The sequence below is a fragment of the Macrobrachium nipponense genome, chromosome 1 (assembly GCF_015104395.2).
Source record: "Macrobrachium nipponense isolate FS-2020 chromosome 1, ASM1510439v2, whole genome shotgun sequence".
Lineage (NCBI taxonomy): Eukaryota > Metazoa > Arthropoda > Malacostraca > Decapoda > Palaemonidae > Macrobrachium > Macrobrachium nipponense.
In genome coordinates, this window is record NC_087200.1 from 97,893,463 (window position 1) to 97,910,283 (window position 16,821).

At 32.4% G+C, this 16,821-nt stretch overlaps 1 protein-coding gene across 1 annotated transcript in view; it reads right to left on the reverse strand.

Moving 5' to 3' along the window:
• LOC135218886 (nucleoporin Nup37-like) overlaps positions 1-8,118 on the reverse strand; it is a 168,425-nt gene extending 160,307 nt beyond the window's left edge. The window contains exons 1-2 of the mRNA XM_064255331.1: positions 8,086-8,118; positions 7,259-7,409 (exon numbers count right to left, since the gene is read on the reverse strand). Coding sequence (XP_064111401.1) covers positions 7,259-7,409; positions 8,086-8,118 — 184 coding nt within the window. The remainder of the gene's footprint in view (positions 1-7,258; positions 7,410-8,085) is intronic.
• Between the last annotated feature and the right edge of the window lie 8,703 nt (positions 8,119-16,821).

Genomic DNA, 16,821 nt, shown 5'->3' on the forward strand with positions numbered 1-16,821 from the left:
CACTTTTAGTTTTCAAGATTAAGAGTTCATTTTTGGCTCCTTTTTTTTGTCATTGCCTGAAGTTTAGTATGCAACCATCAGATATGAAAAAAAAATATCATTATCATTTACAAATATTGGGATATATGACAGCGCAAAAAAAAATTTTCATATATAATTGTATACAAATCGAGCTGTGAGCAAAACGGTTAAAGCTAACAAGTTAATTTTTGTTGTTGTATTGTACACTGAATTGTGTTCATTTTGGTATATAACACATTGTAAAACGATCAAGGCAACACAGAGAAAATATTATCACAAAATGATGCACGAATTCGTAACGCGCGGATGTAAAAAAAAGCTGTTTTCAAATATTCACCATCAATCAAAATATTGTGCTAGAGACTTCCTGTTTGTTGCAAAATGAAGGTAATTGATTGAATATTACCAGACTGTAAGTGTTGTAGCTTAAAATTGCAGTTTTCGACCATTTCGGTCGAGTTAAAGTTAACCGAAGGACGAATTTTTTCTATTTATCGTTATTTACATGAAAATATTTCAAAACTGATAAAAACTACAACCATGGGTTTTTTTTATTGTATTCTACATGAAATTGTGCACATTTTCATATATAAAACTTTAAGTAACAGCTAATTTAAAATGGTGCAAACATTATGATAATCGGACGAAAAAATTTCTGATTTTTTCAGAAGTTACCGCGCAGACGTAAGGAAAAAGTTTATTTCATAAAGTCACCATAAATCGAAATATTGTGCAAGAGACTTCCAATTTGCTGCAAAATAAAGGTAAATGATTGAATATTACTAGAATGTAATAGTTTCAGCTTATAATAACGTTTTTTGACCATTTCGGTAGAGTCAAAGTTGACCGAAAGTTGAAATTTTGGCACTTATCGTTATTTCTATTAAAATATTTCACTGATAAAAGCTACAACCATGGGTTGTTTTTGGTTGTATTCTACATGAAATTGCGCACATTTTCATATATAAAACTTTATTTAACGGCTAATTTAAAATGGTGCAAACATTACGACAATCGGACGAAAAAATTTATGATTTTTTCAGAAGAGTTACCGCGCGGACGTAAGGAAAAAGTTTTTTTCATAAATTCACCATAAATCGAAATATTGTGCTAGAGATTTCCAATTTGTTGCAAAATGAAGGTTAATGATTGAATATTACCAGAATATTAGAGTTTTAGCTTACAATTGCGTTTTTCGACCATTTCGGTAGAGTCAAAGTTGACCAAAGGTTGAAATTTGGCACTTATCGTTATTTATATAAAAATATTTTAAAACTGATAAAAGCTACAACCATAAGTTGTTTTTAGTTGTATTCTACATGAAATTGCGCACATTTTCATATATAATACTCCATGCAACGGCTAATTTAAAATGGTGCAAAAATTATGTCAAAGTGACGAAATAATTTCAGAGACGTGTAGCTGATGCTTTTTAGTGCAAGAAGAAAGAAATTCGCGCTTCCGCGCCTGGGTAACGATTGTAAACAAAACAACGCCTTGATCCGTGAGCTCTCAGCATCCCCCAAGGCGCATGATTCAAATGTTTTCGCCTAGTAAGCCTATAACTATTTTTCCGCAAATTTTTTCAAAAACTTTTTCATCGATGTACCATACGTCCAATTGGCACCCGACAGACAAGGGTGATTAAGTTAAAGGATTCTTTCATCTGCACTCCATAAGCAGATGGACCAAAGTATTGCTGTGATGACTGGATAAATTATTTGATGATTTACAATTGTTGTTTAATAATGCTTGTGCCCCATCCTCTTCAAAATGATTGGAAAGAAGTCACCTCTATGAATGGGGTTTTGGTCACCGTAACCTCAACGAGCTTAGTTCATTACCCCAGAGTGATGTGTATGCTGAGTCACATAGCAGCACACCTGGGCTAATTATAAATTACATAAAAAATTTTGCAGGAAAAGAATGTAGGATACAGATAATATTCTTCAAGATGAAGAATATAAGTACAGTCCGGTCCTGAATTATGCATGTTCGAATTGTGCGATTCCCTTTTTATGCAGTCGCTAGTTCTCAAAAATAGATTTTCTGTATCTGCAAAGCCGTTCAAAGTCTGCGAGTCATGTGCCGCAAAACATATAGGATCTATTGTCTTTTCAAGTATTTTAGGGTGGGGGGTTTTGCTGGTATCTGAGAGAAGGGGGGAGGGAATGTTTGGAGGAAAAAACTATTATTCCTCCAAGGGGAATTGCGAGAGAAAGATTTCCTGCTCACCATTAGCTAAGACAGAAGGCTCTGCCTCACGCATTTGTGACGTCATACTGCAGTATGTATGAATGATCGGTATCATCACCATCCTCATACACATTATTCAGATCTGCAAAGTGTATTCTGAATGATAGGTATCATCATCGCCGTAGGTATTATTCAGATCTGCAAATGTATTCTGAAGGCTTCTGCTCAGCTATTAGATAAGCCGGAAGTCTCCGCCTCACGCATTTGTGATATCATAGGGCAGTGTTTATGAATAATTGGTATTATCATCCTCACTATAGGTATTATTCAGATCTGCAAGTGTATTCTGAAGACTTCTGCTCAGCCATTAACTAAGACGGAAGGCTCCGCCTCATGCATTTGTGACATCATAGCGCAGTGTTTATGAATGATCGGTATCATCATCATCGCCATACGTATTATTCAGATCTGCGAAGTGTATTCTGATCATCCACATCATGTATGCAACTGCTTAGAAGCTGAAGAGGAAGACCTATTTTCTAAAAACTAAAAGGCTTGCCCTTAAGTTAAAGACGAAGGAAAGAGCAACTTCCATTTTGGCAACAGTCGACAACTTGAAATCCGTCATTGTTGAACATGAGTTAAGAACTTTTTTTTCTAGGTTAACTTGTTTTGACTAACTGTTGGCATTTGATCATTTATTTTTTTCTATTATTGAAATAAGTTTTGATGACAATGACTAGTAAAAGTGATTAACCCTTTAACGCCTAAGGGGTATAATAAAAATCGTCTCCTGTGTGCTGAGGGGGTCTCGGAGTGAGCGCCAAAGCAAAAAAAATATTTTTTTCAAAAAATTACAGCATGCCTAGTTTTCAAGATTAAAAGTTCATTTTTGGCTCCTTTTTTTTGGCATTGCTTGAAGTTTAGTATACAGCCATCAGAAATGAAAAAAATATCATTATCATATATAAATAATGCGATATATGATAGCGCGAAAACGAAATTTCATATATAATTGTATTCAAATCAAGCTAAGAGCAAAACGGTTAAAGCTAATGAGTTAATTTTTTTCATTGTATTATACAGTAAATTGCAATCATTTTGGTATATAACACATTGTAAAACGATCAAAGCAACACAGAGAAAATATTATCACAAAATGATGCATGAATTCGTAACACGCAGACGTAAAAAATGTTTTTTTTCAAAAATTTACCATAAATCTAAATATTGTTCTAGAGACTTCCAATTTGTTTCAAAATGAAGATAAATGACTGAATATTACTATACTGTAAGAGTTTTGGCTTACAATTGCAGTTTTTGACCATTTCGGACGAGTTAAAGTTGACCGAATGTCGAATTTTTTTAAATATTTTTTTTATATGTAAATATTTTAAAAATGAGAAACTCTACAACCTTCAATTATTTTTTGTTTTATTCTACATGAAATTGCACACATTTTCATATATAAAACTCTATGAAATGCCTAATATGAAACGGAGCAAATATTATGATAATGCGACGTACGCATTTCGGAGATTTGCGGCGGAGAATCCGCGCGCGGAGGGAAGGAAAGTTTTATTTAAAAATTCACCATAAATCTAAATATTGTGCTAGAGACTTCTAATTTGTTTTAAAATGAAGATAAAAGACTGAATATTACTAGACTGTGGGAGTTTTAGCTTACAATTGCGTTTTTCTACTATTTCGGTAGAGTCAAAGTTGACCGAATGTGGGTTTTTTTCTATTTATCGTGATTTATATGCAAATATTTCAAAAATGAGAAAAGCTACAACTTTCAATTATTTATAGTTGTATTCTATATGAAATTGCACACATTTTCATATATAAAACTTTATGTAACGGCTAATTTAAAATGGTGTAAACATTATGGCCAATCGCACATATGATTTTTTCGGATGAGTTACCGCGCGGACGTAAGGAAAAAGTTTTTTTTTTTTTTTCATAAATTCACCATAAATCAAAATATTTTGCTAGAGACTTCCAATTTGTTGCAAAATTAAGGTAAATGATTGAATAGTACTATAATATAAGAGTTTTAGCTTACAATTGCGTTTTTCGACCATTTCGGTAGAGTCAAAGTTGACCGAAGGTTGAAATTTTGGCACTTATCGTTATTTATATGAAAATATTTCAAAACTGATAAAAGCTACAACCATGGGTTGTTTTTAATTGTATTGTGCATGAAATTGCGCACATTTCCATATATAAAACTTTATGTAACGGCTACTTTAAAATGGTGGAAACATTACAACAATCGCACATGAGATTTTTTCGGAAGAGTTACCGCGCGGACGCAAGGAAATTTTTTTTTTTTTCATAAATTCACCATAAATCAAAATATTGTGCTAGATACTTCCAATCTGTTGCAAAATGAAGGTAAATGATTGAATATTACTAGAATATAAGAGTTTTAGCTTACAATTGCGTTTTTCGACTATTTCAGTAGAGTCAAAGTTGACCGAAGGTTGAAATTTTGGCACTTATTGTTATTTATATGAAAATATTTCAAAACTGATAAAAGCTACAATCATGAGTATTTTTAGTTGTATTCTACATGAAATTGCACACATTTTCATATATAATACTTCATGTAATGGCTAATCAAAAATGGTGCAAAAATTATGTCAAAGTGACAAAATAATTTCCGAGATGTGTCACTGATACTTTTTAGTGCGATAAGAAAGAAATTCACGCTTGCGCGCCTGCGTAACGATTGTAAACAAAACAACACCTTGATCCGTGAACTCCCAGCATCCCCCAAGGCGCCTGATTGAAAAGTTTTCGGCTGGTAGGCCTATAAGTATTTTTCTGCGAATTTTTAAAAAAACTTTTATATGTCGACGTAAATTACGTCCAGTCGGAACCCGAGAGACAAAAAATGTCGACGTAAAATACGTCCATTAGGCGTTTAAGGGTTAACAGAGAACCAGATGTGTTTAGAGAGAGAGAGAGAGAGAGAGAGAGTGAGAGAGAGAGAGAGAGAGAGAGAATGAATCATTCAATCAAAACTTTTCAAGAAACTGTCATTTCATGTTGAATTTTGAATTTTTATCATTTCTCTTTAAGAAATTGTAATTTCATACCAAATTTTGAATTTTCATCAATTCTTTTTTATCGTAGAATAAATAAATTTATATGAAAATGATTACATAGTGAACGTGCCGGACAAAGAAACTGAGACAGGCGCTCGTGAGTGTTAACCAAGTTTGTTAGGCCTAACAGGAGTGAAGGCATGCAAGATCTGGCGTCCCCTAAACCTCAAATGGTTCACAAAGCCTTCCTTGAGCAGAAGAACTCTTCACGGAGGATGTGATCGAGGAGTTTGAAGGTTTTTTGGCAGAGGATAGGTAGAGGAAATTTTATCCATAAGATTTTTTAAAGGAAATGACTGTATCTTACAGTGCACTTGCACCCAATGGTGGCATTGTTTACTTGCGGGAGTTTTCACCATCCTGTGTGTAATTTTAAACTTTTTCTAGTTATTAAAACCTTTATGATGTTTTATTTATCCATAAGAACAATTTCATATTAGGGAAAATTACAGTATAGTACATAGAAAGTATTGAAAATGGGTAGTATAGAAAAGTTTGACTGGGTAAGTTGCCGTTTGCCTTGACCCTAATGGAATTATTCCCATAATGTATGTGTTTCAAAATCTGCAAATTTCCAATTCTGCGAGGCCGTGGATCAACCAAATTCTCACATAATTAGGGACCATACTGTATCTTGACAGCAGAGAAGATTTTAGTTAAGAATTGCAAAAAACTAAGATTAAGTACAGTAATACCTTGAGATACGGGCAGCCCAACATACACATTTTTTGAGATACGAGCTGCAACTCGGTCCATATTTTTGTTCGAGATACAAGTGGAATTCCAAGATACGAGTGTTTTGGGAGGCTGCCGCTAGTTAGTGTGCACGGGTCCAGCATCAGTGCGACCAGCATCTTATTCATTCTCACGTTACCCACACAATCAAGTCGGATCTTGTGCGCTGTACTCGTTTTTTTCATCTTTTTGCAATTTTTACTGAACTTTTTTGTGTGCCAACATGGGGCTGAAAAAAGTGAATATAAATGAAAGTGGTGAGAGGAAGGTGCAGTTTTAGTTTTATTTAAAGTAAAGAAAATACAATTTTAGTTTAAACTGTGTTAAGAAAGTACTGTTTTAGTTTACGTGTCTACAATGCCTGCATCGCTTCCTCCCTCCCTCCTCCTCCGCCATTCACCTCCGTTAGCTGCACTTGTCTGTCTCCAAGGTAAGAATACAGTACTAAATAACACGTTTTCTTTTATTTCATATATTTTGTTATGCATTGGTAAAGTATACAGGTGTGTTTCAAAATTAAAAACATGTCTTTTCATAATCTAGGATGGTTTGCGGATGTTTCACAGGGCTGGAACGGATTAAATCTATTTCAGTTATTTTAAATAGGAGAAATTTGTTTGACATATGAGTAGATTGACTTAACGAGCTCAGTTACAGAACGAATTAAACTCGTATCTCAAGGTATTACTGTAAATTGACAGCCCACCAGAGAATATTTCTTTGCAAGCATTTGCTTTAGCAAATCAAAATTCTTTCTTCAAACTTCCATTATGATGTACTCTGATTCAAGAGATTACAACATTATATAGGCAGTACTTGCATGTGCACATGACAATGGTGGTAGGACCAGTATGTCAAATCTACTCTGACAGAAAAGGCAACGAGCATGAGCAAATGCTGTCACTCCAACCCCATCCTACTAAATTTTGTAAGATATACAACAAGATGGGTTTGTGACTCCTGAAATAACCTCCCTTGACAAAAGCTTGAATGCCAAGACAAGAATTTTAATAACAACAGACAACAGTTGAAAGAAGCAAATGAGTATACATTTTGTAATTATTGACAGAAACATCATAATCTATAATAATTGACAGAAACGTCATAATCTATAATAATTGACAGAAACGTCATAATCTATCAGAAAGGAAAAAAATCATAGACATACTGAAGCTACTTTAATCACTGACCTGGTGAAGAGAGGAAGAATTTAGTAAATACATTATTTGTGGTTGAATTCCAAACAAGAGCTGTTAGATCATCTCCAGTAGATGCTACCAAGCTTCCACTCTCTCCATTGTAAGTTACGCTATTGATGAAGTCCTTATGACTGATTATATCCTGCAAGTATATGAACATACATTTATTACAAGCCCTGCATAAAAAATTTACATCCAAGTAAAATATCATCTATCTATTTCACATGAAAGAAATACATAATATTTTTAAATGCAGAAAATCCAAATAGATCATATTTCCCTAAATAAGTTCTATAAACAGCTTGCATTTTTATAGCTTAACTTGAAATCTTAGAATGATGGGTCAGGAAGTGGGGAAAAAACTGAGTGAAATGAAGTTTACTAAGAGTAAAAAACTCAACTTGTCTACTGGCACATGCAACCAAAGCGTTATTGCAAGATTCTCACCATTCATCATGGATTGTACTTAGCTGTAACTTGGGAACTATTTGTAAAAATTTGTGCAGTAATATCCTGAACTTACGCGAGGTTAGGTTCCAGACCCCCTCGTGCAAAGGGAAGTTTTGCATAAGTTTGGCACAGTCTCTGAAATAGCTAATAAATGCTTACATCTAGTTTGAACACTAAATATGACCCTAATCATGCTCCCTAAGTATTAGGCTAACTTTTAAATGAAATTCAAGTTACTGTGATTTGATTTAAAAGTTAGTTTAAAAAGTTAGTTTAATAAGTACATTACCCTTAAAAAAGGAATAACAGGTTGGCATAAAAATAGTTACAGTAACTACTATTACATACGTATCCACTTACGTACATACACTTAACGTTACCCGTAATTCATGGGATGCCATTTCCTTTTTCTGTCAGAGTAAAAGTTTTCTTTGCATCTAGGTAAACTTTATAAGTCAGTCATAATGAAGTCACACAATAAAATAAAATAAAGACATGTATGTACATAAGAACTGTTTGCAGAGGGTGAAGGTAAAATTAAATCAATTTAAAATCATGAACTAGTGTGAGAGCTAACTATGTGTGTGTGTGTGTGTGTGTTGTGTGTTGTTGGTGGGGGAGAGAGAGAGAGAGAGAGAGAGGATTGAGAGAGAGAGAGGAGAGAGAGAGAGAGAGAGAGAGAGAGAGAGAGAGAGAGAGAAATACATGTCATGTGAGGTAAAACTCTGGAGGATATCATCTTTTAAAAAGTGCGAATGGGATCACATCTTCTGAGAGTACATTAACTGTATGTGCTGTAATTACGTAACATAGTACATACAGATTGTACTAGCACTTTTCTCTGAGGTTAAGAAAGTAATTTTCACAGAACGACAACTCTGATGTTTTACTAGTTCATCATGGAGTTCTTATATAGTGACTAATACTGAATTATCTACTGCCTTTGTATTATTTTCAAAAATATAAATAGCATACACAAAATCTCTGTACTGATTTTACACTTAGAAGCATGAAAAATTATACTAATTGTAGTATATTAGTACGTACTTCAGAAATGAAATAGTTTCTGAAGGAATATCATCTTTGAAAAGTGCAGTAACTTTGAGAGTGGGTATCACATCTTATAAAAGTACGTATATGCACTAACTGAATGCATGTACAAAAATAAAAATAACATATTTTAAATAAATATTTTATACAGAAAAACTGTAAAATCTTAAAATTTGCATAATAAATTAAACAAACACTTTTGCAGGGTTTTGCATTGTTTCTGGAGGGTTCTCAAATGTTTGCTCTATTGTGAAGAACTCGTGTATAATAATTACTTAGGTTTCGATGAAAAGTTCACGCTATTGTGAACTCGCACAAATCGAATCGTGTAAGTTCGGGGTATTACTGTAATATAAAAGCATTACGTACATTTTTTTCACGTTTGTTCATCAATGTGTCACACTGAGACAAAAGAACCACTGGAGTGAGTGAGGTATTTTAAATATGAATAACTGACTAAGAAGGAAGTAGATTACAATAGTTTTTTTCTGAACAGACAAGGTGGTAATTCATGGATATGGCAGTCTAGCCTTGAAGTCTGATAAACCTCATGAGCTGGTATACCAAGTATTCTTTCAGGAACATGTCTCTCGTGCAATATCTAATGAAAGCTTTTTACTTGCAAATGGTTCTTTCTTTAGATTTTGATACAAATAAGGAAATTCCAGTCAAGTGGTGACCAGACATTAGAGAGTATGGAGATCTTAAAGACCGGAATGGTTTGTGTGAAAAGAAATGGAGAGAAAAAAAACTCAAGTAAATATGGAATTAGCAGGGCAAAGACCAGCAGAGGGCCCATGAAATCACCAAGAGGCTCTAAGACTTGGACCAGATGGGAACTCGGGAAGAAATTCACAAGACAATACAGAGCAGAGAGAATTCATCATATATTTCACTAGGTGAAAGGAAAACCTTTAGTGATAAGATGAACGATAATGATGATGATGCTGACAGCGCTAGTGGAGTGATTACATTTCACCTGCCAGGGTCAGGGTAATATTCAGCACCTCCTGACAAATTTATGAATACTACATACAAGTGTGGACATTCCCTGGAAACATGTTTATGACATTTTCACGAGAAGAAAAACAATCAAAACTCTTGGATCACTGAAAACATAATCAACCTATGAGGACTCTATGCATGACACAGGTGGTATATACCTCTACATGATCATGAACAAACTGTGGCAGTTACCAAATCATGAGTGCCTTTGTTCTTCTGTGAAACCTAAATTTTGGTTGGGCAAGAATGTCCGAAAACTCTCTACAGGCAGTCCCCAGGTTACGACGGTCTCGGCTTACGACGTTCCGAGGATACAACGTTTTTCAATTATATTCATCAGAAATTATTTCCAGGGTTACGATGCATGTTCCAGGGCTATGACGCATGTTCCAGAGTTACAACGCCTACAAACGCTGATCTGGCAAATGAAATATGACACAAAAATGCAAAATAATCAATATTTAAAGGTTTTTTTTTTTATGAAAAATGCAATAAGAATGCAGTTTACATAATTTTGAATGCACCTTAAGCATTAAAAGTAAGGTTTTCTTAGGATTTTTGACAATGTTCCAGCTTACGGCGATTTTTGGCTTACGACGATTTTCGGCTTATGACGCGTCTCAAGAACAGAACCCCCGTCGTAACCCGGGGACTGCCTGTATTCACATGGGAATGCCTGAGACCAATAATAGTTATGGTAGTCAATTGATCATGGAAGAATGAATAAAACCAGTAAAATATTTCCCCCATATCAAATTATCAGAAAAAACCTATGGTTATAGTATAATATATATATATATATATATAATATATTATATATATATATATATATAATATATATATATAATATATACAGTGGTACCCCCCGTATTAGCGTTCCCCAGATTCGCGGACTAACACATTCGCGATTTCTCTCGGGAACTTTTACCTGCATTATTCGCGGAAAATTCGCGCAGTTCGCGGTATTTTTCTATGATAAATATCAACAAATTCCTGGGTTTTTTTTGATGAATTTCATCATAAAATGCACTTTTTGTGATAAAACTATTAAAAAAACCATGTAGGAACATTTTTAGTGGGTTTTTCTGGAGTTTTAACTAACAAAATAGGCTGTTTTTAGCATTTTTATAGGGGTTCTAAATATTCGCGGATTCTAACTATTCACGGGGGGGTGGGGTCTGGTACGTATCCCCCGCAAATATGGGGGGACCACTGTAGTATGTAGGTATATATATATATATATAGATATATATATCTATATATTATATATATATATATATATCTAATAAAAGGAGCCCATAAAAACTGTGGATGAGATACGTGGATGACATACTAACATTTTGGGATAATAAGTGGGGTAATTTTAATGAATTCCTCTCAAAATTAAACGCATTAGTGCCCAGCATCAAATTTAAAGTTGAATGGGAAACAGACAACAAAATTCCTTTTCTTGATGTTTTAATAATCAGAGACACGACAGAATACAAATTTACCATATACAGAAAACCAACGTTCTCACTTTCATATATTCACTACTTTAGCTATCATGACAATACTATCAAGATAGGTGTAGCTAGCAACCTATTCTTAAGAGCCTTACGAATTTGTTCCCCAGATTTCCTGGAAAAAGAATTTGAACTAATTCGCAAGCAACTTTCATCTTTAAAGTATCCTGACCATATAATTGAGAAAGCAATTCAAAAAGCAAACGTAATTTTCTACCGACCCCCTAAAGACAAGACCAGAGACACACCCAACAATAAAATAAAAATTCCCCACCTGGAGACGATTAAGAGAGTAACTCACACCCTTGGGAAATCCAACCCTTTTGCATTTACCTACCCAAATACCTTAGCCAAATCCCTGATTAACGTCCAACAAAAGACATCTCCCAAAGACTCTGGGGTATATGAGATCCCATGCCAGGACTGTGACCAATCTTACATCGGATTTACATGTAAATCACTTCCCCAGAGATTAATACAACACAAACGGTCAGTTAGGTATGGACAACAGAACTCGGCTATTTTCAACCATATAAATGAACATAACCATAGAATAAACTGGAATATGTCACGTGTAATTTATAGCAGCAACTGCCGGTACAAGAGTCAAATGATGGAATCGGCCTTAATAAAAGAGAAGCAGGTAATGAACATCTCAAAAGGGAATTGGATATCAGATATCGTCGACGCAGTGTTCATTCAACCATCGCTTAAGAAGATTAAAGGAAGATTATCAGCGGGGGTGACCTAAATTGGCTTGCTTGTGGACGAATCTCTTGGTATAAATACCACCTTTTCTGTAAACTTTTCTCATTCATATACCTGAAGAGAGAGACAGCAGTCTCTGAAATATAGTACTTTTCTCTCTACATTTTGGTGTTTTTATGGGCTCCTTTTATTAGATGGAATTCTGTTGTTACAGAAACATTTTTTACCAGTCCAATGATATATTATATATATATATATATATATATTAATATATATAATACATATTATATATATTTATATTATTAATCACAATATCTAATATATTAATAATAATATATATAATATACCCATATATACATATATTATCAATATAAATTATATATATATATATATTATTATATATATAATATATATAATATATATATATATATATATTAATATATATATATATCATATATAATACTATACAATATATATATATTATATATATATATATATAATATTATATATATTATATATATACAATAGTATATATATAATATATATATATATATATATATATATATAATATAATTAATATATATTATATATAATAATTTTATATATATATATATATATATAATATATATATATATATATATATATATAATATATATATATATATATATAGTATATATATACATATATATATATTATATATATATAATACACATATCTATATATATATATATATATATATATACATATATATCATATATATATATATATATATATATATATATATATAATATATATATATATATATATATACATATATATACTATATATATATATATATATATATATATAAATATATATATCATATACATATATATATAATATATATATATATATATATATATATATATATATATATATATATATACATATATATATATATATATATATATATATATATATATATATTATATATATATATATATATATATATATATATATATATATATATGATAATATATATATATATATATATATATATATTATATATATATATATATATATATATATATATATATATATATATATATATATATATATATATATATATATATATATATATATATATATAATATATATATATATATATATATATATATATATATATGAATGACTTGATCACGAAGTATATAAAACGTGATGCTATGTATAAATAAAAGGTTTTTTTGCCACGAAGGAAAAAAATGAAAAAACAAGTTGGCCGAGTACTTTCGGTCCTTTTCGGACCCTTTACTGAGGCTATGCCTCAGTAAAGGGTCCGAATAGGACCGAAAGTACTCGGCCAACTCGTTTTTAATTTTTTTCCTTCGTGGCAAAAAAACCTTTATTTATATATATATATATATATATATATAATATATATATATATATATATCTATATATATAATACACATATATATATATATTATAGATATATATCATACCTATATATATATATATATAAATCTAATCTATATATATATATATAATATATATCTATATATAGTAAATATACACACAGGCGGTCCCTGGGTTACGACGGGGGTTCCGTTCTTAAGACGCTTCGTAACCCGGAAATCGTCGCAAGCCGGAACAACGTTCTTGAAAACATGCCCACAGGGAAAATTTCACTACTAATTTGCAATTTTTCTTAGGGCCGTATCTCTAAAATTATCACTGATTTACTTGTTTCATGTGCAACACTGTGTATTCACAAATTACTACTGTATATTTTCATTAAAATACAAGAAAGAGAGAGAGAGAGAGAGAGAGAGAGAGAGAGAGAGAGAGAGAGAGAGAAATAACTCCTTATGGTTTCAATAGATTGAAATGAATGTCTGTAGGCAACTTTTTCCCCCTCCCATAAATACATATATTTCTCCAGAGAAGAGAGAAAGAGAGGACTGTGCAATTATGTTTGTCTGTCTATCAATAGAAACACCAAATGTATGACAAGTATCTTGTGGAGAGAGAGAGAGAGAGAGAGAGAGAGAGAGAGAGAGAGAGAGAGAGAGAGAGAGAGAGAGAGAGAGAGTTGTCCTTACAGTATTTAAAAGACAGAAATGGAATGATTATTGTATTTAAAATACTCAGATATGAATTTTGTACTTATAGTATTATTATTGGAAAATATTAATGATAAACTTATTACATACACGTCCATGAAAATGATCTCATCTCAGTAAGAGAGAGAGAGAGAGAGAGAGAGAGAGAGAGAGAGAGAGAGAGAGAGAGAGAGAGATTACATAAAACCATTAAATTCGTTGACAATTGTATGGCATTGTTAAGCTCGAGTGTCACTCGAGTTGAGGTGGGGAAATTGATACAGAAAAAGACAAAGGGAAGAATTTTCTTTTGAAATTAGTTATCGTATTATTACTACTTCTATTATTATTATTATTATTATTATTTGAAAATGTAATAAACACGTGCATCTACCATAAAAATTCTCTCATCTCAGTAAGAAAGAGGAATTATCCTTAAAAGTGAAATGGAAAGGTCATTTTCATCTCTTCAAAATACAACCATTATGAATTTTGTAATTAAAGTTTTACTATTATTATTGAATAACTGAAATTATCAATAAACATTTTACATACTAGTACCATAAAAATTCTTTCATCTCGGTAAAAGAGAGAGAGAGAGAGTGTTTATCTCTCTCTGTTCTCTCAAAAAATACTTATAACGCTTCCAGCGAAAGAGAGGGAGGGAGTTACCACTATGACCCATTATTATCTTGTGTGGCAAGAGAGAGAGAGAGAGAGAGAGAGAGAGAGAGAGAGAGAGAGAGAGTTAACCTTAATTAAAAGTGACATGGATAGATTAGTACGTATTTTATTTCTTTAAAATACTATCACATATGAATTTTGTAATTACAGTTATTATTATTATTATTATTATTATTTGAAAGTATTAAAAACAAATAGTACAAGTACATAAAAAATCTCGAATCTCAGTAAATGAGAGAGAGAGAGAGAGAGAGAGAGAGAGAGAGAGAGAGAGAGAGAGAGAGAGAGAGGGTGGGGGGAAAATGTCAGGACCACGTGATTGCAACACTGCAGCTCTTCCCTCTCCTGGCTGTCACAGAACTTGATATATCTGACAGTTTTAGTACCTGAATCTCGAGAAAAGGTTACTGGAAGTTACTTGAAGAAGACTGGGATTTCCTTCATTCTTCCATAATTTTTTTAAATAAAATAAGCTAAAATCTTACTAATTCCCTATGGATTTTCTTTAAATGAATTGAATAGTTGCTGTATAAATTAATATTAATATTTGAAAATAGTAAATCCTTTATTTATCATACTAAAAAACAACATCTTTGTAGTATAGATAGAGAGAGAGAGAGAGAGAGAGAGATGAGAGAGAGAGAGAGAGAGAGAGACGGAGAGAGAGACGAGAGAGAGAGAGAGAGAGAATTATAGTGATATTTTCGTTGGAAAAATATACAAAGAGAGAGAGAGAGAGAGAGAATTATAGTGATTATTTTCGTTGGAAAATACAAAGAGAGAGAGAGAGAGAGAAACTGTGCTAAACTATAAAGGATTCTTATCTTATCATAGTATGTGTTTTTTAAAAGCGTCGTAAACGTCAGCGTCGTAACCTCGGAACAAGCGTCGTAACCTCGGAACAAGCGTCGTAACCCAGGGCGGATTTTTCAATGAATATTTAAGAAAAAGCATCGTAACCTCGGAACGTCGTAAGCCGGACCCGGTCGTAACCCGGGGGACCGCCTGTATATAATATATATATTATATATATATATATATATATATATATATATATATATTATATATATATATATATATATATATATGTATATGTATATGTATATGTATATATATATATATATATATATATATATATATATATATATATCTATATATATATATATATATATATATATATATATACATATATATACAGTGGACCCCCGTATTCGTTCTCCGGATTCGCGGATTTTTCTTTGGAACCTATCTAGAAATATTCGAGCGGAAGGACTCGCCCATTCGCGGGTTTCTCTGTGGAACATATACATAATTATTTGCGGTCATCCCCGGCTATTCGCGGATGCGAATTTTTATGTGTTTACTATTCGTACAAGGACATTTCATAATGATATGGTTATTCTGTTTATTAGACATTCCTTATAAATCTTAATGTAATGAATTGAATAAAAATATCGTAGGTATAAATTGGTGAGCAAGATAATATGAAATAAAGCATAACAGAGGGAGTTTGGCAACTGAGAAAAATAAAACAATCGTATACGTACAGCCATCTCTCCTCTCTTCTCTCTCTCTCTCTCTCTCTCTCTCTCTCTCTCTCTCTCTCTCTCTTCTCTCTCTCTCTCTCTCTCTCTAACACAAAATGATAGATAGGAAACAATAACAGAATATGTATTGCTTGAATACGATATGGCAACAAAGTTTTGGTCTGACTGAAGTGTAGAGTTACTTTGACACTGACTTACATGTCATTCCTGGTCATCTCACAGCCACGGATAGACATCAACTTCACAGCCGAGAAAGGCAATTGTATACAAAATAAATATTTTCCAGATGAAAAAGCAATTGGAGGGCCTATGTTATCCCATAAAAAAAAAACTCTCGCTTGGATAACTGTAAGATGTAGAAAAGAGAGAGATCAAGGGCAGGGAGGCGGATGTAGGAAGATTAAGCGTAACTGGAAATGGAAAAAAACAACCCCTATACTAATCTTATAATTATAGCCTTAGGGTTTGTCTCAAGACATTCAAAGGTGTGTCACACACGTGACAGTTGTTGTTTTTGTAAAATT